Raw genomic sequence first — 24,848 nt, 5'->3', positions numbered from 1 at the left:
AGCAATCAGATGGTGGTAACGTTTTCCACTGGTTGTGCTGCAAAATGCAGTGGTGAAAGGAGCTGGAATATATTTCAACAGCCTTGAACACGAAGTTCTGTGGGATGCTGATAGCCTGGAGCACCAAAAGGGGCCTAAAATCTGGAACATGCAGATGAGGCCCTGACGTAGGTGCAGAAGGTCATTAACAATCTGGAACATGCAGACAAAGTTACCTTGAAGTGTTTGCAACAAGGTTTGCTCTCCTGAACTTAACCTTGTTGCAAATGTCTCTGTGTATCTTCTGCCTCTATGGGCCAGACTTGGTCAATCCACTTTTGTCTCTCTGGCATGGACACTTGCAACGTGCTGCTTCTGTTATTGTCTTGCTGGACGAAGACTCTGAACATGTTTGCTTATATCTCTTTCCTCACAGACTGGAGGCTCAGAATGTGGTTGTATCTGTTGTTGTAAGAGCATGGAATCTGCTATTGTCTCACCGGTTAGGAGACTCAAAACTTGAATATATCTATTTTTGTCTCTCTAGATGAACAGGAGACTTGTATCTGTTGCTACCTTCCCTGTATTGGGCCACAGGCATCTGTCATCTGTTATAGTCTCACCCTTGCAGGCTGGGATTCAGAACAAGGACTGTCTGTTGAAAGGTACCTTTATCCCTTTCCGAAAAAGAGATTGCAGTTTGGCACTTCTCCATTCCAGTGCTGCGATTGGCTGCTGGCATCAGAGGGGGCACACACAATGTTGCCCACCCTTCTTTCCCCTGTGCAACTAATTTGCATAAAGCACACAGTTAGAAGTCTTTAAAGTGTCTTTAACGTTTTACCAAATGCCTTTCTCTCTTTCCAAACCACCACCAGAATACCTTTGGCAATATTCTAAACGAATAGAGTTCAAACAAGATGGAAAAAGATTGAACTGAATTTATTTGTACATTAACAACTGAATAGCTGTCACCGAGAATACTTATTTCTCTGAATAAGTATGAAATGGATGTGTGTAGTTTACATCAGTTTTAAGGTTTCCAAACACAATTATGAATGGATTCCTGTCCCAGTGCTCTTTTTATATGGCATTGCAACCATCTGCATTTCCTAAGGATGAGTCAAAGGTTGCTTTTGTTATTGTTGCTTTTTGTCCAATCATTCTCCTTGGAACTTCATAAGGTTTTTGACCGAGGTGAAATGGATGCTGCAATGGTCACTGAACTGTCTGAGCTACGGCAAGGCAGTTCATCAGTATCAGACTGTTCTATTAAATTTCACACCCTGGCAACCTCCTGTGGGTGGAACGAACAGGCACTGTGGGATTGCTTTCTGTGTGGGCTCTCAGAAAAGGTGAAAGATGAGATTTAAGATGATATTTATCACCGCCTTCTTCATCCTTCCAGACCCTTGTACCTTCTCTTGAACGAGTATCTATCTATCTGTCCCCCGTTTTTTCATGTCCGTTTTCACAGGAGGAGTCAATTGACCTCACAGGGGTACCTGAAGCTTACCATGACTTGAGGGGTGTTTTCAATAAGTGCCAGGCTGCTTCTCTTCCTCCCCATTGCCTGTACGACTGCGCTATTGATCTTCTCCCAGGCACTTTTCCACCTCGGGGTAGACTCTGTTCACTTTTGACTCCTGAGAGAGAGGCCATGGAAAATATATTAGTGATTCTCTTGCAGCGGGAATAATTTATCCCTCTTCCTCCCTAGTGGGTGCGGGGTTTTTGGTAGAAAAGAAGGATGGCTCACTAAGACCCTGTATTGATTATCAAGGACTGAATGACATCACGGTGAAGAATCGCTATCCTTTACCGTTGATGTCGTTGGCTTTTGAACTTTCACAGGGAGCCTTCTTTTTTACTAAATTGGACTTGCATAACACTTACCATCTTGTTCACATAAGGGAGGGGGACAAATGGAAGACAACATTTAACAGCCCCACAGGGCATTTGGTTATGCCCTTCTTTATCCACTGCGCTGGCTGTCTTTCAGCACAGTGGCTGTGCTGGCACTTGTCAATAACGTTCTCTGGGACATGGCAAACAAATTTGTGTTTGTTTACCTTGATGTCATCCTCATTTTTTTCCCACAATCTTCACGATCAGGTCACTCCTTGTGTGGCTGACCGGTTGGTTCATAGAGTAGTTTCTATGGTTTTTATATGTTTTTTAGTATATTGAGTGCATCTATTTAGACATTTATGGACATTTATTCAGACAGATCATGTTATATTGAGAGTACATGCACAACTGTAGCATATTGTAGCATAAACGAAGGTATGGTATGGCTTCCTGTGTGTTCTATGGTCGCTAACCAACCGTATTGTATCTGACTGACTGTTTGGAACATTCACTAGTGAATCGAACAGTGATATGGATTACCGAAGACTGGCCACCGCTGCGTCTTTAGAATGCCGTTTCATGGGTGAGATGCTGCAAAAGACGCGAGACATGAGTGCAACACCCAAACACGTCCGCCAAACATAAAAACAATTTGAAAAATAGCGCAATGGAATGCAAAAAACTGTAAAGAACTACTACTGTATGTTTGATATTTCATGTTTGCATGAGGGTGACAGGCTGAAAGCTGCTGTTATTTTTTTTTGTTTTTACAGGGCATTTGCTGTTAATAATAGTTTTTCTTATTTTAAATTATTTCTAAGTACATAGGATATAGTTAAGATACATTTGTACAACATTTGCCTTCATATTTAATGCATATTTTCTGCAAAGATATTTAACAAATAACAAGTCATTTGTTTTACATTTACACCATGTTGATCACTTTAGGTGTGGTGCACTTGGAATAGAACTTTTTTTAAACCAGATGGTTAATAAAGAGAATGTTACTTGAATCATATTGTAGTTAAGTTTTTAAGATGACTAGTTAAACATTTCATAAATTGATATCGTGAATAGGTCAATCGTTCTGAAAAAAAATCTAGATTTTCACCCAGCTCTACTACTGTCACGTATATGTTCTGTTTAGTTCACCTTCTGTCTTATCTGTATTAGTTCTCAATAATCACCATGGGTTCTAATTAGTTGAGTCTTGTCAGCTGTTTCCGTTTGTCATCATCTGTGTATTTAAGTTCCTGTCTGTTCTCAGTTCATGGTCAGTCATTGTTGGTGTAACTAGTAATGTTATTTCTGTAACCTGTTTCCTATGTGAATAACCAGTAAATGCTATTGCTATCGTATTCTGTGTTCATCATCTTCCTTCATGGACTTTGTGTTACAACTACGAAAGCTCACCAGATGAAGAAAAGGATGGAAAGAAGCTGTGAACAGGGCAAACAGCAAGAAGTGTCGTTACATCTGCAGATTTGGATGATTTAGAAAAAAAACAACAACACAAAAATAACAGTGTGGGCCGTTAATTGTTTAGCTGAAAAACAGCTCCTTATCGACCTCAAACACATCGAGAAATCACAAATGAAATGTTACAAGATTTTTATGGCTCCATTCGGACAAGTAACTGTATCAGCAGTTACCTGAGTCTTCGGGAGGCACTGAATCGCAACATCAATGAACCTCCTCTTAAGCCCCCGGGATACACTGCACGATTTTTGGCCGTCCCAGATGAAAGATTGCCATCGTGAAACAATCATGGCGATTTCTGTGATCGTGGCTCTTAATCGGTGGTCCTATGTCGTACAGTGAGAGAGGTTCAAAGACGGCCGTTTTCCGGCTCTTGCGACCAAAGAAAGCCTACGATCATTTTCTGACAGTGTCAGAAATTCAGTATGATCATCGCACAGTAAATTTGCCGCTACGACCTACGTCTACTGACCAGCCAATAAAAATGCAACATGAAATCAAAGCGACATGGCGCTAAAACTGAAAACTGCTTTCCTCAAGCTTTTTTCCCTTCTTCTTTTGCCGCTTCCTTTTTATTTTCAGCACACATAAAATCTACAACTGCCAAAGTGTGATTCAACATGGTATTTTTGTTAACCACTAGCGCATGCTGATGTTTGAAAGTTGAAAGTTGTTAAACAAATCTTACGATTCGGTAGGGATAGAACATCACACTACCCACCGATTTCATCTGAAGACAAGCAAATACTGAAACGATCTGCAGCACTAGATCCTGGCAACCCAAAAGATTTATTAAATAAAGTGTGGTATTCAGTTACACTTCGGACGAAGAGGGAAGGATGGTAATCGGCAGCTTAAGCCAGACTCGTTTGAACTAAAGCAAGACGAAAACGGGACAAAATATTTCACAATGACATTCAATGAGGAAACAAAAAACCACAAAAAGCCACTGGAGGTCTATATGTACAGGTATGTTTCTGATTTGTTTAGCCTATAACCTACAATAAAAAGAAAATAATGCAAAATGCGTGTTCTGTTTTAAAACACTAATACGTGCGCTTTTTTTTTTTTTTTTTTTTTTTTTTTTTTAGGTCAGAAGGCTCATTAAAATCGTACTGGAGACCATCCCAAGAGAGAAGAAAATGCTGGAATGCAGCAATGGCAGCAGATGAAAAGGAAACCAGTGGGCGAATTTAAAACACTGTGTGGAGCAGTTAGTGGGTGTATTTCAGACTCTGTCCCAGAACTCTCTGGCTAGTGGTGTAGTCCCTCAGCTGTGGAAACATTCCACAGTTATTCCGATACCAAAAAAGAGTTCCATCAAAGCCCTAAATGATCTCAGGCCTGTTGCTGTCACCTCTCTTGTGATGAAGGCAATGGAGAGAATATTATTAAAAATTATATCACTAAGGTAATTGACCCACAGTTGGACTCACTTCAGTTTGCATATCGCACAGGCAGAGGTGTCGATGATGCAAAGGTATTTATCACAGCATCTCGAGTCTACCAACACCACAGCCAGACTTTTGTTTACTGATTTTTCTTCAGCATTCAATACCCCACTATAGGTGAACAACAAATGCTGAGGTTGGCTGGCAGGATTTTACAGGCCCTTCACATGTCCTGTTTTCTGTTTTTGAGTGGCTCCCCTCAGGGCGATGGCTTCATTGTCCAGGCTGTAGGACACAAAGGAGGAAGGCAACCTTTGTTCCTAAAGTGGTACATCTTTTAAATTCCCAAACATCTCTGACCCCTTGTTTACCATGCAGAGACTTTCCCCCTACTTACTTAAATTTTTAATTTCACTCAGTTATATACATACACATACTGTACATAGTGACTGTTTCAGACTTTTTTTTTATCTGCCTGTAGCAGATTATATTTAATACATATGTACATTGTGCATACTATGTTTTTAGTTAATATATATGTAACCCCTCTACCCAGATCCTACTCGCCCCGCTCTGCGCGGGGCTCGAACCCAGGTCTCCGGCATGGGAGTCGGACGCTCTAACAAGGAGGCTAAAAGCTGCAACCCCTAGTGTCAGTCGCTAGAGCATCTCTTGAGATCAGAAGAGTGGGGTTTACTTGCACAGCAACTACTAGCTGGCCTCTGTTATACTCACCCCCCTAAACTTCACTCCCATCCGGGTCACGGCACCAATGTAACCCCTCTACCCAGGTCCTACTCGCCCCGCTCTGCACGGGCCTCTAACCCAGGTCTCCGGCGTTGGAGTCGGATGCTCTAACAAGGAGGCTGAAGGCTGCAACCCCTAGTGTCAGTCGCTCAGATCAGAGGAGTGAGGTTTACTTGCACAGCAACTACTAGCTGGCCTCCGTTACATATATGATGCTTCCTATGTATATTGTGTTATGTTCCTCTACGTGACTTTGTAAATTGCCCCCTGGGGACAAATAAAGTGTTTAAAATTAAAATTGAAATCTTCCAAGAATGAAACCAAATGCATTGCCCTGCTCTTTTAAAACCCAGAGCACCTTCTTGGAGTTCAAAGCTTGTTTGGGTCGAGTATGCTCATAACTCTTTGCCTGTGTCATCTATGGGTCTATCGCCCTTCCAGTGCTGTTTAGGCTACCAGCACCCCCTGTTTTCCTCCTAAAACTCCAACATGTTTTTTTTTGTTGTTTTTTTTGCATTTTTAATTAATCATAACTAACATTTCTTTTCCTTTCATGCTTAACATTTGTATGCTTTTGAGAACGAAATGTACTAACACTTTAGCCAAAGGTAGTGTGTTGAAATAGCGGAAGCATATGGACATGGCTAGATAGCTATAAATATAATAAACCCATGACCTGAGTAACAAGCTGAAGTAATCTGTACTGTATTCAAAGGCAATGTCTGGAGGTCAGTGGAACACAATGAACACCTAAACACAATGAAACCATTAAACCAATGAGAATGTAACACAAATGAAAAGAAAAGCACATGGCATGAACGCAAGGGAAACAGGGGAATTAAATGACACATGAAAACAAAGAGAAAACCCCCCCAAGTTAACTTAAGTCATGTGCGTAGGGGAAAACTACCACACATAAATTGGGACCCAAATTTATTGGAATGTTTTTCATCACTAAGGAGCTCTGCCCAGTGGCGGTTCGACTTAAATTTCACCATTTTTGAAACGTGTCTACCCTGTGTTCCATGTTTCTAAGATCAAACTAGTCATTCGTTCTCCTTTCCATCCTAACAGCCCTGTTCCTTCACCTCACCATTTGATTGAAGGATCGCATGACATTCATCCCACTGAAAACTTCAATAGTTAAGGTTTAAACTCAAGTTGAGTCTGAAGTCAAGTCTAATTAAAGTCTATTAAAATGCTATTTGAGTCAGAGTCTCTTACTCGAATTTCTATATCTGTAAATGTTTGATTGTTGCTTGAGTGTTCAAATACTTTTTGCAGGCACTGTTTGTACATTAAGTGTATTCCATAACTGGTTTTGTCAGGTGATTTTTTTTTTTTTTTTTTTTTTCAGAAGGGACCTGAAAGAACTGTGACAGAGCAAGCAACTTTCATTTTCCATTTATGACCATGTTCCTCCTGCAGAGTGACGTACAAATGAATGATAGCAATGTGATAAACAAGGTGACTGTTATTATAGACAAGGTAACTGAAAGTAATAACTTATTCTAAGAAACATGTTGATTTGGGGTCAAAGCCTCTCGACCTGCTGGTGTTCATTAATGTTTCATCTTTAATGTCATTAATTAAAAGCTAGTTAAAAGATATTTTTAAGGCAGTCGCTTATATTTGTATTAAAACAATTTAAAGGGTTTAAGATCAGCTAAGATCAAAAATTCACTCAAAAACTATTTAAAATCAAGAGTTTATGGTCCATTTCTCAAATATGTGGGGTTTACAGGGGAAAGAAAAAAACAAATAAAGGAAATTATGTGGTAACTCAATGTTGTTGTCAAATATAATGACTTGTTTGGAGAACCAGATATCTTTTTTTGACATATTTAGAAATTGATATCAGACAAATGGTGTCCATCCCTGCTATTTGAAAGTAATCACAATAAAAACACACTTAGGCCTATTGAGTAGCTTTGACAGCACTATTTTTCTGGGAAGTCTTGGTAACACTTTATTTTACAGTATCCATCATGTTGAGTAAATTCTGCGTAATATTATGCAACTAGACCTAAACCAAACCAAACCCAACCCTAATTCTAACTGTAAACCTAAATGTTGTTTATATTATTCAATACTAAATTGTATAATTGCAGTATAGACACTTTAAAATAAAGTGCAAAAAAAGTATTTAAGAGCCCCCCAAAACAGTAATATTGATTCTTATTAACTTACTTAATTGCTGTTGCGTCATTTGCACCTAATATCATAACTGGGACTTTTCGGTCTGCTGTGAAAAAAAAGAAAGAAAAGGAAGGGCCAGAAATGTATTTACCAAAATCACACTGATCACAACGAGTGTTCTTCTTTAGTGTTCTGCATAAGTGTTGAGACTTCAGACACAAAACAAAAATCATTTTCTGCCACAGATATCATTTGAGAAATTATGTCTGGTAAAGAAATTGTCTGTTTTTCAGGTGCTGCGCAGCACTCATCACAGACATGGTATTCAAGTAACAACTACACAAGGTAAGTTTAACATTTGTTTTGGGTTCACTTACAGACTTCTGTATTTCTTCAAAAATTCTCTACCTGTCAAAAATGAAGATTGCTGATGTTTACAGTTTCAAAACTCTACTGATCGTTAACAACTGACATTTTAATTAAAATAGCAAAATATCATCTGTGGACACAATTTGACTGATTTTGTTTTCTTCAGCTTTTCAAGGACACTCCATTAATCCAGAAGAAGTGTCTGGCATTTTTTTTTTTTTTTTGTAAATTGTGATTTATTTTTATTTTCTTAATATTATTTTAGCCTACCGAGTTCAGCCAGTAACGTACCAGTAGTGTAGAGATCCAGACAACTGTTCATTTTAGTACTCTGTCTTTGTTTGTAAATGGTTAAATGTTTTCAAACTGTTGTAGCGAATTAGCTCAAAAGGGAAATATGAATAATTAATCATAACTCATTATAATTAATTAGAAATATTTGAATCAGTTAATCAAATAAACTTGATGTATAGCTGAATTAATGTTACAATCAATTAATATGTTCAGCTATAGTGAACACTCAGTATTGATCATCAAGTCTTCAGAAAGGATATTTTCCGTGGCCACAGAAAAAATAACTCTTTCTTAGCATGTAGCTGTGATCTTAATCGTTATCAGTGACATTGGTTAATAAGCAGATCAGAATCAACTTACAAGAATGTGCACATAAGTTTTATTTAACTAAATCACAAACACATAGGTGGACTAAACACACAGACGTACAAGTCAGAGTGGAAATGAATTTGAACTGCATAACAGGGGAATGAAGCTATGAAAAGAGTCAATTAACAAGCTGGAAGAACCATCAGTTTCTCACAATAAAGCACCTTTGTTAACGATTAAGATCACAGCTACATGATAAGAAAGAGTTATTTTTTTCTGTGTCCATGGAAAATATCCTTTCTGAAACACTGTATCATTCAGATATTTGTGTTTTCAGAGAAGCAGAGTTTTCATACAGCTACACAATGCTCAACAGGAGAGAACTGATGGTATCCGGCCCTTCGTCGCCCCGGTCAGCCAATACATCAATAGTGTTAAGAAACAGGTATCATTTCTTAATTTTGCACTATTGTTTTAGTGTTTTTTTTTTGTTTTTTTTTTGTTTATTGTCATTTTATCTGTGCACCTTTTAAATATTTATTAGTAGTAGTAGTAGTAGTAGTAGTATTTAATTTTTTTTTTTTTTTTTTTAGTTCCTTATCTCTAACTGAACCAAAATTGGATAAGGATAATAATGATAATTGTGAAGGTGATGGTGGTGATAATGATGAGGAGGAGGAGGATGATGACGATGAACCAAGTAAACCACACAATGCCGGATCTGAGGAAGCATGGTAATACATGACTAGATAGATAGATAGATAGATAGATAGATAGATAAAGCTTTTCACAAAACAAATATTATTGCACATTATTTAAATATATAGTAAGGCACTAAAATATTACCATAAAAGTCAAAGAACAGTGCAGAGTAACAATAAAAGCATTGATAAAACAGATATAAAATAGAAAGTATGATCACATGTATATGCAGAAAGATGTTCATGTACTATTAAGTAAAAAATGCCATTTTGTTTTGTCATTAACAGGAACAAAGAGGTGTTGATGTTGGTCTTCAGATTGCTTTTTGTGTATTTAATGTATTTGTTTGGTTGCACCAAATGCCTGTATGCCCTGGACAAAAGGACAGACTGGTACTTCTATTCTGAGTAGACAAATGAAGCATGTCAAGGTCTGTTCTTTATTTGCTGTATATCCTCCAATTGTAGCCTTTATTGTTGTTTGGTAATAATTGTGATATGGTTGTTCTGAGTCATGAATTCAAATTTATAGTTTTTTTTTTATATTATTATTATTATAATGATTTCTTAATAAAACATCTGTGCCTGATTTCACCAAACATCCATCATCTTGCCAGCTACAGGTGCTGGTCATATAATTAGAATATCGTGAAAAAGTTCATTTTTTTATTGTAAATTATTTTAAAAAATGAAACTTTCATATATTCTAGATTCCCTACATGTAAAGTAAAACATTTCAAAAGTTTTTTTTTTTTTAAATTTGTTGATTAGAGCGTACAGCTAATGAAAGTCCAAAATCCAGTATCTCAAAATATTAGAATATTTACATTTGAGTTTCATTAAATGACCATCCCTACAGTATAAATTCCGGGTATCTTTTGTTCTTTGAAACCACACTAATGGGGAAGACTGCTGACTTGGCAATGGTCCAGGAGACAATCACTGACACCCTCCACAAAGAGAGTAAGTCACAGAAGGTCATTACTGAATGGGGTGGCTGTTTACAGAGTGATGTATCAAAGCATATTAAATGCAAAGTTGACTGGAAGGAAGAAATTGGGTAGGCAAAGGTGCACAAGCAACAGGGATGACCGCAAGCTTGAGAATACTGTCAAGTAAAGCCGATTCAAACACTTGGGAGAGCTTCACAATGAGTAGAATGAAGCCGGAGTCAGCGCATCAAGAGTCACCACACTCAGACATCTTCAGGAAAAGGACTACCAAGCCACTTCTGAACCAGAGACAACGTCAGAAGCATCTTACCTGGGCTAAGGAGAAAAAGAACTGGACAGTGAACAGTGGTCGAAAGTCCTCTTTTCAGATAAAAGTAAATTTTGCATTTCATGTTGAAATCATGGTCCCAGAGTCTGAAGGAAGATTGGAGAGGCACAGAATCCAAGCTGCTTGAAGTCTAGTGTGAAGTTTCTGAAGTCAATAATGATTTGGGGGGGCCGTGACGTCTGCTGGTGTTGGTCCATTGTGTTTTATCAAGTGCAAAGTCAATGCAGCCATCTTCCAGGAGATTTTGGAGCACTTTATGCTTCCATCTGCTGACAAGCTTTATGGAGATGCTGATTTCCTTTTCCAGCAGGACTTTAGCACCTGCCCACAGTGCAAAAACCACTTCCAAGTGGATTGCTGACCATGATATTACTGTGCTTTATTGGCCAGCCAACATGCCTGACCTGAATCTATGGGATATTTTCAAGAGAAAGATGAGAAACAGTCGATCCAACAATATACAGATGATCTGAAGGCTCAATAGTGCCTCAGCAGTGCCACAGGCTGATCACTTCCATGCCACACTTCACTGATGCAGTAATTTGTGCTAGGAGCAAGTCATTTGCTGTAATATGTCCTGCCGATCAAGTATTAAGTGCACAAAAGAACATACTTTAAAGAACTTGAACTTTTCTGTTTTGCAAATCCATTTTTTGATTGATCTTAGGAAATATTCTAATATTTTGAAATACTGGATTTTGGACTTTCATGAGCTGTACGCTCTAATCATCAAAATTTTAAAAAAAAACTTTTGAAATGTTTTACTTTACATGTAGGGAATCTAGAATATATGAAAGTTTCATTTTTAAAAATAATTTATAATAAAAAAATGAACTTTTTGATGATATTCTAATTATATGACCAGCACCTGTATTATCCAACTTCATATGCCTACTCACTAAAAGTGTTTTATGATAGGAAATTTCATCATTATATTGTCTGTTTATCATTAAATTGTCACCAAATGTAATAAACTATTGCCCATCTGTTACATGTGGACTGTATGAGGCATTGAGCTATTTCAAACATATGTATTTGAAGCTGCTTTGAAACAATAAAAAAGTTGTTTTGACTTGACTGAGTCATTTGTTACAGAATAAAATAATAATTGTGAAAGTACAATGGACTAAAAATATTAAGGTTAGTCAGATAATGATATATTCATCAGAGAAGACTTACCAAATAATAGTGTATGATTATGCTCTGGTCAAATGCCATTAATTCTGTGATTTGTGGAGGATAAAACGTAAACAGATGAAATTTACAGAATTCATGCTTATTCCTCAAAGTCCAAAAAAAGAGAAGATATCTTTTTAAAGATAGCTTTTACTTTCAGTATTGCATATGATTGACAATAGGTTGCCACAGTCCCAGTGCTCAAATCTGTTCTCTATAAAGGCTTTACAAAACATAGGCCTTTAGAGTAAAAAGGTTCTATATTTTCATTTAATATTATTTTATCATTTAAGGGTTCCAAACATGAGATCACAACAAGTTATTGACTGCGGTTTAGTTTAAAGGTTTGCTATTGGTCGAGCTCATGTGAGTGACAGGTTGTCCCGCTCTCGCGCCAGTAACGTGTCATCAGAGAAGAGGTGACGCTGCAAGAGAGAGGGGAAGTTATTTTGATTAAAAATCACGAAGGCACATGATTTAAAAAATTAATGATGTGTACGGATAATTCATTTAATAAATAGGCCTACTGCAATATTCCATAAAAAATAAGAATTGTTAATTTAATAAAAAATAAAATGCTTCTACCCCTGTCGCTAACCAGCCAAATTTGTATTAGCCCTTGGCGTAAGTATGCGAGCTCTCTATTCATCCAGTAGGGGGCAGTAATGTGCCCTCTCATGCTTTTGCCAACCACTATATTAAAAATCACGAAGAAGAGAGAGCGCAGCGGCAGTAAACATGGCGGATAACAGGGAGAAAGGTTTACAAGACTACAGAAAGAAATTATTGGAGCATAAAGAGATTGACGGACGCCTCAAAGAGTGTAAGTAAGGTGTTTCTCTGTTCACGTCAGGCCGTTATTGACCAGTTTGACACCTTCTCCGGCTGTTGTTTGTTTTATTTCGGCAGTCTGTGCTGTAAGTCGCTTTGTCATGCAGTGCTGAAATCAATTAGCGGCTAATGGTAACAGCTAAGATTACCAACAGATACCAGTTAAATTAATAAATTAATGTACACAGCATGGTTTTAAGCGTTCTTGCTATATTTAATAACCTGTACAATTAAAAATAGTCATTTTTTCAGTCATTTATACTCCTTGAGAAACCACTCGCCAGTGGACGTTTAGCATCTGTGATAAATGAAGCAGATGAAACTTTTATCACACGTTTGTACATGTATGTAAATAAACTCTTTATATCATTACATTGGTCTGAAATCTCTGTTTCAGTGAGAGAGCAGCTGAGGGAGCTCACTAAACAGTATGAGAAGTCTGAGAATGATCTGAAAGCTTTACAGAGTGTGGGACAGGTAAGGTCGAAGCAAAATCTGCTTCAGTGTTTTATTATACCAACCTGAACAGAGCCAGATATCTGCATTTCTTATGGTTTGATCAATTCATTGTTTTTGTAGATTGTTGGTGAGGTGCTGAAACAACTGACCGAAGAGAAATGTAAGTTCAGATCACCTTTATTCTGGTGTAGTTGATTGTCAGTCTAATGTTATTCAGTTCCTATATTTCTCCTTCTTTTGTAGTTATTGTAAAAGCAACCAATGGCCCACGCTATGTTGTTGGATGTCGCAGACAGGTGAGTTTATTGATTGTACTTTAAATTTAACTCTCAAAAGCCTTACATATGAAATGAGTCAAATCTTTTTTTTTTTTAAAGAAATGGATGATTTTATTGACACTTTATACAAAATGTTTATTGAAAAAAACAAAGTTTTCATGTTTCTGTTGTATCATATTTGATAAATCATGCTTTTATGGCTCATATAGGAGGACAAAATATACATTTTATTCAGAGGCCCAAACTGAGCAAATATATGCAATTTGGTGCAGTTGCTGATATTTATATGGGCAAAAAGTAAGATGAAATTATGATAGCTTGTACTGTAAATCAGTGAGATTCATGTAACATTATAACAGACTACTTGCATAAGATTCATACATATAAATATTAATTGTCATTCTATATCTTTCAAGAATATGTATTAGTAAGATATTTACATTACAGCTGGGAAGCGATTACAATTTTTAATCTAATTAATCTAAAATAAAGTCATTATTGTGTAAAGCATCAAATAGACATTACAAAAAGTAGTTTCAGAAAGAAATATTTTATTTCATTCAACATAGAATTTATTACACAAACGTTTTGGACCATGAGGTTGAGTAAATGATGACTGAATTTAAATTTTTGGGTGAGCTACGCTATATCTTTTTTTAACAGGGTTTTTCTTAAAAAAGTTTAGATAATAAAGTAAAAGATTCTCCAGTCTAGTAAGTGTTAATCTTGAAATATTATCAATATAAAGGTTATTTTTACATTGACTATACATATATATATATATATATATATATATATATATATATATATATATATATATATATATATATATATAATATAAAAATCAGTAAAGATTTTACAGATGTACCATGACCTAAAGGTGGACATTTTTACAATTATACTAAAAGGCTTTTACTTGTTAAAGTATAAAATCAATCAGAAGGCATGTAGTAGATTGTGTTCATCTTTATAATTTAGAGGCCTATCAAATATGATGCAGTGGTACTAATAATAATATTTTTGTGTGATTGCCATGTTTTTTTTAAATCTTATCTGGCCATATGTTCTTGTTTTAGCTGGATAAAACCAAGCTTAAACCAGGCACTAGAGTGGCTCTGGACATGACGACTCTCACTATCATGAGGTAAAGGGTTCAGTCTCTCTGCTTGTGCTCTTAGCTGCCAGTCAAGTTTCATTTGTGTATATAAAATTGCCTTTCAATATTCAGCTGAGCTAGTACATTTTACCAGAACCAATTTTCTAAATACCTTTTTTTTTTTTTTTTTTTTTTTTTTTAATATAAAGGTATTTGCCTCGGGAGGTTGATCCTCTAGTGTACAACATGTCCCACGAAGATCCTGGCAGCGTTTCTTACTCGGAGATCGGTGGATTGTCGGAGCAGATCCGTGAGCTGAGAGAGGTCAGAAAGACACTATCATTGTCAGCTGATCAAATACACTACTGTTGTTCAAAAAACCTCTTATGCTCTCACAAAGGCTGCATTTATTTGATCAAAAATAGAGTAAAAACAGTGATATTGTGGAATATAATTACAATGTAAAATAATAATAACAGTATATTTTAAAATGTAATTTATTCCTGTTATGGTAAAGCTTAATTTTCAGCATCATTACTGCAGTCTTCAGTGTCACATGATCCTTCAGCAATCAATCGAATATGCTGATTTGCTGCTCAAGAAACATTATTATTATTATTATTATCATTATTATTATTATTATTCAAATTTATTATCAATGTTAAAAAAAGGGTGGCTGCTTTATATTTTCAGTGGACTGTATTATATTATACTATATACATATTATTTTCAGGATTTTTTGAATAGAGTTCAAATGAACGACAATTATTTGAATTAGATTTTTTTTCTAAACTATTCACTGTCACTTTTGATCATTTAAAGTCTTTGCTGAATAAAAGTATTAATTTTTTTAAAAACCAGTATGTACATTTGCTGATGTCGAGTGCAAATTGGCTCATTGTGTTTTAAATAGAAATAATTTTTTTCTGTGATTTAGACCATTTTCATATGTAGTTTGAAAATCATATAATGCATATCCAATAGCCAGTCATCTGACTTAAGCCTAAACACTCGTATCTGATTTTCCTCTTATTTTATAAGTTCATGTCATTTAATGTCCACTCTAAATATCCCATAGCTAAATATTTGTTTGTGCATGTAAATTGTGTTCATGAGGACTGTGACTGAATTTCTAACACTGCTTGTGTCAGAGTGTAAATACAGTCATGTATATTGAATGTATACAGTGTTTAAAGGCTAATCTGTGCATTACGAAATGCAGCTTTGGACTTTACTGAACTTGAATGGTTTTAATGATGGATTCTCTTTTGTAGGTAATTGAGCTTCCTCTGACCAATCCTGAGCTGTTTCAGAGGGTGGGCATCATCCCTCCCAAGGGCTGCCTCCTGTATGGCCCTCCAGGTCAGTCACCCTATTATGGTTTGGTGGACACTTACTTCACCTTGTTCAGCTATTTACTAAAATGTGCGAATGTGAAGCAAATGTTTTTTTTTTTTCCCCACATAAATACTTTTATTTTTTTTAAAGGCACTGGAAAGACCCTTCTTGCCAGAGCTGTGGCCAGTCAGCTGGACTGCAACTTCCTGAAGGTATGTTGGTTTAGATGCTGTATATGAACTATTGAGCTTGAGTTGCTCTGTTTAGTATAGGTACATTTGACACAAGTGTTATGCTACAAGGCCATAGTGTTGAATAAAACATGTTGTTTATCAGGTTGTGTCCAGCTCCATTGTTGACAAGTACATTGGTGAGAGTGCCAGACTCATCAGAGAGATGTTCAACTATGCCAGAGACCATCAGCCATGCATTATCTTCATGGATGAGATCGATGCTATTGGTAATGCTTTTCTCCACATTGTATTCAAGCCATGGGAATTGTGCAGTTGTTCTTAATTGATTTAACACACATTTTGTTTTTGAAGGTGGACGTCGGTTTTCTGAAGGAACCTCTGCAGATCGAGAGATCCAAAGGACACTTATGGAGGTTTCAAAATTTGTCAATTTAATTTTTTCCATTTTCTTTATTTAAAATGTACTTAAACTTTTATGTTGTCTAATAATTACGGTGACAGAGAGAAATCAACATGCTGCAACTGAAAAAAACATGCAAATAGAATAAACACCAGCAAATTAAGAAAACCTCATCAGTAGGGGCTTTCGCACTGGAGGAACCTTTTCATAGTTCCTAGAACTACTGACTGAACTACCTGGATTTTACCGTGTTCGCACCACAGGAACTAGAAACGATTTTAGTTCTAGGAAGTCCTTTTGGGAGAACTAAATTAGCTCCTACTTCAGAGTAGGGTCAAAACCAGCACTATACAAAAATACCAATGACGTAAGTGTGCATTGATTGGTCAAACGCTGACACCCGGCATTTTAAAAAGCCGTGTAAACATATTTACTTTACGAACATGGAAAACAGCAATAACGACATTTACCTGTTGTCTGCAGGGTTGTGTTTTTTTCTCTGCCTCGATGATATAATACTGAAAGTTGTCATAGGAGATTTCGTCTCTTAGCCCCACTTTTTGCTCTTTCAGTCACGTAAATTATCCGTTTACATTCCATTTCCGTTATCACGAAACCCACGACACACAACAAACACAGCTCCAATCATGGTAACCTCCATCCATTGGTTTTTAGCGTTTGTAAATGCCGTGCTTAAAGACGCCACTGTCGGCCACTTCAGAGTTCCTATTTCCGGTGCGAATGCAACCAGGAACATGGCCCGGGGGAAAAATTAGTTCTCGGGGAACTGTCATAGTGGCTAGTTCCTATAACTGAGTTCCTAGAACTATTTGGTGCGAAAGCCCCTAGTTTGACAACACATGTGCTGCAAAAACTCACAATGCAGCCAAATACAGAAACGCGCTGCAAATATTTACAATGCAACCAAATACAGAAATGCACGTTTCTGTATTTGGTTGTGTTGTGAGTAATTTGCAGCACGTGTTGTCAAACTGATGAAGATGTTTTCTTAATTTGCTGGTGTTTTTTTTTTTTTTTTTTTTTTCTATTTGCATGGGTTTCCTTCAGTTGCAGCGCATTGAGCTCTTTCAGCCACCGTAATTAATGCTTAATTTTAATTTCGACCTTTCTGCATATAAAAATTTACACAACAAAAATCAGACGTTAATCGCAGCAAATAAATATATATTTTTTTGTCTATCAGCTGTTGAATCAGATGGATGGATTTGATACTCTGCATAGAGTCAAGATGATCATGGCCACCAACCGGCCGGACACTTTAGACCCTGCCCTACTGCGTCCTGGCCGACTGGACAGAAAGATCCGTATGTTTGTTTCTTAATATCCTCCCTCTTCACACATTCAGTGACTGTGCTTGGAAACTTGAATTAATTTTTTTCCCTATCGTACAGACATTGAGTTGCCCAACGAACAGGCTCGACTGGACATCATGAAGATCCACTCTGGGCCCATCACCAAGCATGGAGATATAGGTGCGCCTCCATGACTTTCCTGTTTCCTTTTTACAGCTGTGATTGTAGTTTTTCTTGGAGTATTTCCTTTTCCTCTCTCATCACATTTGCTTTTGTCTCCAGATTATGAAGCCATCGTCAAGCTTTCAGACGGTTTCAATGGAGCAGATCTGAGGAATGTGTGCACTGAAGCTGGTAAGAAATGTACCAAGGAGTTTATTTTAAAGAAACATTAACTATATTTGTGTTCTAGCATGTACATACAATCGAAGGAAACTGAAAATCTAGTCAAATTAGGGAACATTAACATCTGTTGTTTTTATAAAAAAAAAAAAAAAAAAAAAAATTCACCACGCTAATATAATTAGGTCTGCAATGAACAATTATTTTGATAATTGATTAATTTGTAGATTGTCTTTGATTAACTGGACAAAAAAGACTAGTTTTAAGGTGTTTACATGACAGTGATGTACTAAAAAGTTTTTCATTTGCATTTTTGAAAAAATTTCTGTACAGACAACGATGTTGTCAAAACGACTCTCGTTCACACACATCTGTGAAAACAATTAAAAATGCTGTATTATGCGTGCCAGGCCAGTAGTTGGTGATGTCACTTACAGACTGAACATGTAATATGCATGTGCATGACATCACCGGTTTCACAAATTTGTGGTTTATAGTTTACATAGATGGCCACTGTAGAGTTTCAGGAGAGACAACCGCATTTAAATTTAGAGTGACTCTGCTAAAATATCCCTGATATTATATGACAGTAAAGGCTCATATTTGGCTATATGTTCTTTTAATTTATGGAAACCTCTAAGCGTCTGTATAGCTTATAGTGTGATTTTATGTACATTTGTTCAAAACACCCTGCATGGGCAGATTGTTCACATGATGTAGTCAAAAGTTTTGTATTGTTTACATGACGGACTCACATTCTCATCTTTTTTAAAAAAAAAAATTATTACCATGTTGGGCTGCATGTCTTATTTTTTCTCTTTGTGAAATTAACAGTAGTTTCAATGTTTTGAGGGGGAAAAAATGTCAAACGGTGAAAGAAAATGTGACAACTGGACTACAGTCGGCAATATATTATACGAGGATGCCCAATGCTAGAGCCTTTATAAAAACAAGTTGTAGCTTGTAGCGTTCATCCAATCAGTGACACTGACACCGCAAAATTGCAACTAAGGACGTTAACCCAGGGTTTAGGAATGTACAGTGTGAAATGTCATCTTATGAAAACCCAGAATTAATTGTTAACCCAGGGTAAATTGAGCAATGTGAAAGTAGTTGAATGCTATGAAAATGAATGCTATCCGCTGATAGACGCCTGCTTTCTAACGCTCCCATGTGTATCTGTGTAAGCACGCGGTGAAGAGCGTCATTGATGTCAATTTACAACAAGTTTTTGAAGTGTTGATCATTGAAGCCAATCACAAACATATCTGATGAGAGCGTGAACACAATGGCCAATCAGAGGTGTTTACGAATCCGCTCAACAGCGCTCAAAACGTCACATTTTTTAAATTTTGGTACCGGCTTGGTATCGAAGTCGGTACTTTTGACAACACTAGTTTGACAACTAGGGTCACGTAGTTCTCTTGCAGCAGCTCAGTCTGTGACCTCCAATACTTTTCAGATGTGTCTGTCCATAGAAATGTGGACAAAAGCAAATTGTATGTTGCTTGTCAACTTTTGTTTTTTTTAATAGCTGTCAGTGAGTGGAGATATTTTTGTTGGGGTGGGGGTCTAATGTTGTAATGCTAACCTTGAACTTTTGTCTGAACCTCTCAACTGTATGACCACCTCCTCCTTTTTGTTCAACAGGTATGTTTGCCATTCGTGCGGACCGTGATTATGTGACTCAGGAGGATTTCATGAAAGCTGTGAGGAAGGTGGCAGACTCCAAGAAGCTGGAGTCCAAACTGGACTACAAACCTGTATAAAACCACATTTTTGTGCAAAGTATAAATGTGAGGGGTTAGTCAGATATCAACACACTGTCTATGGACACTTTTTTTTTTTTTTTTCTTTTCTTTTTTTTAAGTTACTGCAATAGATTTTTTTTTTTTTTTTTTTTTTCAACATTTGAAAACATTTCCATTGCTACCATCAAGTGATTTAAGTTGTTCAGTTAATGCATTGTTTAACCCCAATTTAATACAAATTATTACCTGTTGGCCAAGTATGTAGACCTGAAATGATATGGCTCTTTATAGTTCTGTGTGATCAGTTATATAAACTGTGTGTGTGCCTGGCCCGCTTCCTTACACATCATTAAAGTCAATGATAAAGAAATAAATAATAAAATAAACTCCCATGTTTTTTCTACAGTATTGCTGTATCTCAAAATCTCCAAGAAAAACTCCACAATGATTCATTCTGAATTGTGTATTTGTTAGTTTAACCAATATATTGAAAAAAATAAATATCCTATTCAACTTAAAATCTCTATATTAACACATTTTACAAGCACATCCAACTTCAAAAGCCTAAAATTGATATAATACTATGAGTGTCCATGTGTAGGGTTTAAGGTCAGCTGCCTGCATCTCTTAACCTTGAAGATGCTACAATGTCTCCTTTCCAGGTTTAGCCTTTCCAGCAAAGGCTTGCCTTTAATACTGACTTTAAACAGGTTTAGTCTTCTGATAAGTCCTCCTCTTCTATATCACGAGTTGGTCGGTTAGACAGAGCAAAAGATTCAAGGACAAAAGCACGGCAGATCGGACAGTGCTGGAAGCGGCACACGCAGCCATCGCATACACATGCATGTCGGCATGGCAACAGCACTCTGTTTGTCGGTGCGTTTTGACACACCACACAGTCCTTGCCTTGAGTATCAGGCCACTCCCCCTCTGAGTCAGACTCCTCCCCCTTTTCACCTGGCATTTCAGGGTATGGCTCTACCCCTTGAGTGCTAGTCGAAGGCTCTGTGGATCCAGACAAGCTGCTGTTGTCTGCTGACATGAAGAGAGGCTGTGAAAAAAAGAACAAGTTTTAAGCACACAATCCTGTTGTAGACAAAATTAATTCTAACTTAATTAAAGGCACTGTCCCATTTTGCTTTAGGGACACTAGGTGATGAAGGTTAAATGTGATCAAAATTAGCATACAAAAAAAAAAAAAAGACAAAATGTTGTAAATACACTTTCATACCTTCAGATCGTAAAAGTTCCCATGTGCCGTGAGAAGATACTGGAACAAGATTCTGGCAGAGAGTCTGTATTTGTCATCAGGAACATGGAGGACTGTCACACTAGCCACCTAGAAAAGAACAGAATGACAGGCTATTTTCACATTAACAGCCTTTACCTGTTCCTATCAAACAAAACTAGTAATGAAAAACTCAGCTGCTTACAATATTGTAGTTGTCTCTGGTTTCTGGATTGGCCAGTGTCAGCACAGCTACCAAGGGGTATCTATCCCGGGGGAGCAACCCAAAATCAGTTACTCCAAGATCTGGTGGCATCTGGGTGAAGTATTCTTCTTTTTCTTCTTTCTGTACACTTACATTATGTTAAGGACAAATCATGCAATTATGTTCCATTTATAAATTTAAAGCGTTAATTCACCCAAAAATTTAATTTCTGTCATTAAGTACTCACTCTCTTGTCGTTCCACACCCGTAAGACCTTCATTCATCTTCAGGGCACAAATTAAGATCTTTTTGAAGTCCGAGAGGTTTCTGATCCTCCATAGAAAGCAAAATAATTACCACATTCAAGGTCTAGAAAGGTAGTAAATACATTGTTAAAATAGTCCATGCTAGAAAGGTAGTAAATACATTGTTAAAATAGTCCACGTCAAAATGCCAACTCAGTATTGGCCGGCTCCTGCGTCAGCATCACACGCATTCGTCATGGTGCTCACATGAACAGTGTTGGCCAATACTGAGTCAGTGTTTTGACGTAGAACCAGGTAGTGCTGCACTGTTCACTACGTCAACAGCGTAGGAGAATGACAAAATTGTTGAATAAAGTCGTTATTTTTGTTTTGTTTTTGCACACAAAAAGTATTCTCGTTGCTTCATAACCTTAAGGTTGAACCACTGTAGTCACATGGACTATTTTAACAATGTCTTTACTACTTTTCTGGACCTTGAATGTGGTAATTATGTTGCTATCTATGGGGGATCAGAAACCCCTCAGATTTCATCAAAAAGATCTTAATTTGTGTCCCAAAGATGAACGAAGGAACGACATGAGGGTGAGTAATTAATGACAATTTTCATTTTTGGCTGAACTAACCCTTTAAAAAGGATTTGTCTCATTGGGGAGATTTGGTGTGGTGTACGATGTGTTTTGTCATGTGACCCTTTTCAGGAAGGCACACTGTATACAGCTGCAATATAACTACAAATTCTAAAATACTTTATTGACATTTCAAATCATAAGGCTGCTCTACAAATAATCATTATCCATCAGTTTGACTGAATGAGCTGTAAAATTCCTTCATGCTCTATTTTCAAATGTTAAGATAATAATGTAACGCTTGGTATTTTAATGTGACGTGGTATGACAAGAATATCTATAGCAAGAGCTCTTTTCAGTCGCTGCATTCTTTTCCTCCTGATTATTTATTTTCCCCCTTTGTTTTCCGCTGTATCAGTATGAAAAAAATACAACATATACTGCGCATTTGTGGTATGCTATCCTGATTTACTATACGATATATCCCATGAATAATTCACTGGAATGCATTAAGAATCTTGATTTTCTCCCTCAAATCCTCATGTCTCATTTTCACACAAATTCTTAATTCGCTTTGAAATATTATCACTCACTGTTCCAGTTAAAGGGATAGTTCACCCAAAAATGAAAATTCTGTCATCATTTACTCACCCTCATGTTGTTCCAAACCTGTATGAGTTTCTTTATTTTGTTGAACAAAAAAGAATATATTTTGAAGAATGTTGGTAACCAAACAGTTGACAGCACGCATTGACTTCCATAGTAGGAAAAAAAAAAAATACCACGGATGTCAATGGCTATCGGCAACTGTTTGGTTACCAACATTCTTCTAAATATCTTCTTTTGTGTTCAACAGAAGAAAAACTCATACAGGTTTGGAACAACATGAGGGTGAGTAAGTAATAAGTCTGTAATATAGCTGTGGAAATAATCAAGCTAATCATCAAGTAAATCATGATGACATGATACAGTTTTTTTTAAATTAATGTATATTATATGCAGTTATGTGCATTGGTCATGATGACATAATAGTTTACCCCTAATGTGAGGCAAGTTCTGTCAAAAACGTTATATACAGAAAGACTCGTATTATTATAAATGGGAGAAAGTGCAACACGCAATATGGCAGAATAAGTCCCGCCTTTTAAAGAAAAGGGCCAACGGCCGATTGGTAAAGTCATCGCATCACTGCAGCTGTCATTAGAAGCTATAACGAAGCTATATATATAGAAATAGTCAGTGTTCTGAGATGCGCGCTTAGGACTGCACATGCACATTAGCTTGGTCCAGCCTGAAAATGCAGTTTTTTGTCATGATTCAAGCATTTAGAAACAAAATTTATGAGACAGTTGTCAGATTTCTTTGGTGATTTCAAATATGAAATGTAATCATAAGATTGGCAAACAGTTTTGGAGAATTTGATGTTTCCCCAATCAAAGTCATAGGAGCTGCACTTGCATGCCCGAGAGGCGTTTCAAAGATGGCCGCCAAGTGAAAAGACTTGTCTTAAAGGGACTTTGGTTCTGTCTCTGAACAACTTTTTTGAGAAGTCCCCTTTGATGCTTTTTGGGCATGTCCGTTGATGGCGCACACATCCTGAAATAAATTTAGATATTTTCTTTACCTACTTAAGTAAAAAAGTGGCACGGCTTACGTCACTTTCCCCTGTGGATCTGGTGCACGCCACGGACAATGTGGAATGTTAACACAGAGCTATTACTATAAGAGAAATTAAAAGGATACTTGAAGCTTTGGTGGTGAAGGTAGCTTAATTGCAGAGCCTCTTGAAACAGCTCTGGTGTGCTGAGCCGGAGCTCACGCTGGTGACTCTGAAAGGCCACCTGGAGAGCCTGGACCCCACAGCCCCAGAAACAGCTGAGGACACAGTCTTCAAGGCAATACGGCCGCAAGCTCACACCCTCTGACAGAACCAGAAAACACATCCACTTATGGACTACACTCATTTTAAATGGATTCATCATTTTTATTGTGAGTTGATTCTCACCAATTACTGTACCAGCAGTAGAGTCCATCTCCAAAGCGAAGGGATTGGTCACCTGCACCATCTTCCTCTCAGGCACGGGAATTAAAGATTCAGTCTCATCTGAACTGCGTAAAATGACGGGAACATCAAATCCAAACCTTGATAGGAGATACTAAAGTTAGTGAGACAAAGATTAAGGGTGTAGCCATTAACGTCTGCTTTTAAAAAGGAACCAACCAACTGGATATGCCCTATTCAGACAGAGAAAAATCAACATCACACATAGTCCACCACCTTAACACTGGACTAAAATGCTAATTTATTATCCTGATAAACATGGACTTACCAGCCCAACACAGCAGCCACAGTGATGATGAAACATACTGATATGACAGTAATATAAAAGAGAGGAGAATACTCATACAACATCACTAAAAACTCCGCGGCCATGCTCAATATCTTACATTAATACAATGCAATTAAATACCGGCACGTCTAATAAAATAAATACTTAAAAAAAAATGCGCTTGTCTTGAGTCCTGTCCAGTCTTGCGTCTGGCTGTCACCCTACAAAACTCACCAACGTAAACTTCCGGTTGTGACAACTGCTGCTACGGTGGCCCAGAGGACCAAATCCGCACATGACACCAATACCGTCACGCATAGGGAGGAGCGATACAGCAAGAACATGAAGAAAAGTCCGATTCATTCCGCGAATCGGCTCTTTCAAACAAATAGTGCATTGAAACGGTTCAAAAACGATTCAGTTGTGTTTACGTCATCGCGTAACTGCGGCGTCATGTGGACATTTTTAAAAAATAAACATTAACATTACTTTAACATTATATATATGCTCCTTCAAATACTGAACATTATACAAT

The 24,848-nt window shown here is 37.1% G+C and overlaps 2 protein-coding genes and 1 long non-coding RNA gene across 5 annotated transcripts in view; 2 read left to right on the top strand and 1 right to left on the bottom strand.

The window, feature by feature from the left end:
• Positions 1 to 11,612, top strand: part of LOC127501826 (uncharacterized) — a 12,568-nt gene extending 956 nt beyond the window's left edge. The window contains exons 1-6 of one of the 2 annotated variants that reach the window (XR_007926729.1): positions 1 to 4,278; positions 4,401 to 6,914; positions 7,880 to 7,931; positions 8,896 to 9,003; positions 9,152 to 9,292; positions 9,548 to 11,612. The exon at positions 1 to 4,278 is cut by the window's left edge and continues 956 nt beyond it. This is a non-coding gene — a long non-coding RNA (uncharacterized LOC127501826). Of the gene's footprint in view, positions 6,915 to 7,879; positions 7,932 to 8,895; positions 9,004 to 9,151; positions 9,293 to 9,547 lie in introns of both variants that reach the window. The other variant, XR_007926728.1, reaches the window with a different exon arrangement.
• Positions 11,613 to 12,371: 759 nt separating this feature from the next.
• psmc6 (proteasome 26S subunit, ATPase 6) lies at positions 12,372 to 20,115 on the top strand. Its single transcript, XM_051873999.1, has 14 exons — positions 12,372 to 12,539; positions 12,945 to 13,024; positions 13,127 to 13,166; positions 13,250 to 13,302; positions 14,361 to 14,428; positions 14,590 to 14,704; positions 15,655 to 15,742; positions 15,869 to 15,930; positions 16,055 to 16,178; positions 16,264 to 16,325; positions 17,517 to 17,637; positions 17,725 to 17,805; positions 17,908 to 17,979; positions 19,618 to 20,115. The coding sequence occupies exons 1-14, from the start codon at positions 12,455 to 12,457 to the stop codon at positions 19,734 to 19,736; spliced, it is 1,170 nt and encodes a 389-aa protein (XP_051729959.1). The 5' UTR covers positions 12,372 to 12,454; the 3' UTR covers positions 19,737 to 20,115.
• Positions 20,116 to 20,166: 51 nt separating this feature from the next.
• Positions 20,167 to 24,599, bottom strand: cgrrf1 (cell growth regulator with ring finger domain 1). Of its 2 annotated transcripts, none has more exons than XM_051874005.1 (6): positions 24,314 to 24,599; positions 23,989 to 24,125; positions 23,727 to 23,904; positions 21,152 to 21,299; positions 20,950 to 21,057; positions 20,167 to 20,769 (listed from the first exon to the last, which is right to left on the bottom strand). In XM_051874005.1, exons 1-6 carry the CDS (start codon positions 24,415 to 24,417, stop codon positions 20,431 to 20,433), a joined length of 1,014 nt encoding a protein of 337 aa, XP_051729965.1. In that variant the 5' UTR covers positions 24,418 to 24,599; the 3' UTR covers positions 20,167 to 20,430. The 2 variants fall into 2 exon arrangements, with proteins under 2 accessions (XP_051729965.1, XP_051729967.1); XM_051874007.1 differs by having other exon boundaries at positions 23,989 to 24,092.
• Positions 24,600 to 24,848: the final 249 nt, after the last annotated feature.

The sequence above is a fragment of the Ctenopharyngodon idella genome, chromosome 20 (genome assembly GCF_019924925.1).
Source record: "Ctenopharyngodon idella isolate HZGC_01 chromosome 20, HZGC01, whole genome shotgun sequence".
Taxonomy (NCBI): Eukaryota; Metazoa; Chordata; class Actinopteri; order Cypriniformes; family Xenocyprididae; genus Ctenopharyngodon; species Ctenopharyngodon idella.
Note: the sequence above shows the minus strand (reverse complement) of the source record. Positions and strands in the feature narration are given on the sequence as shown.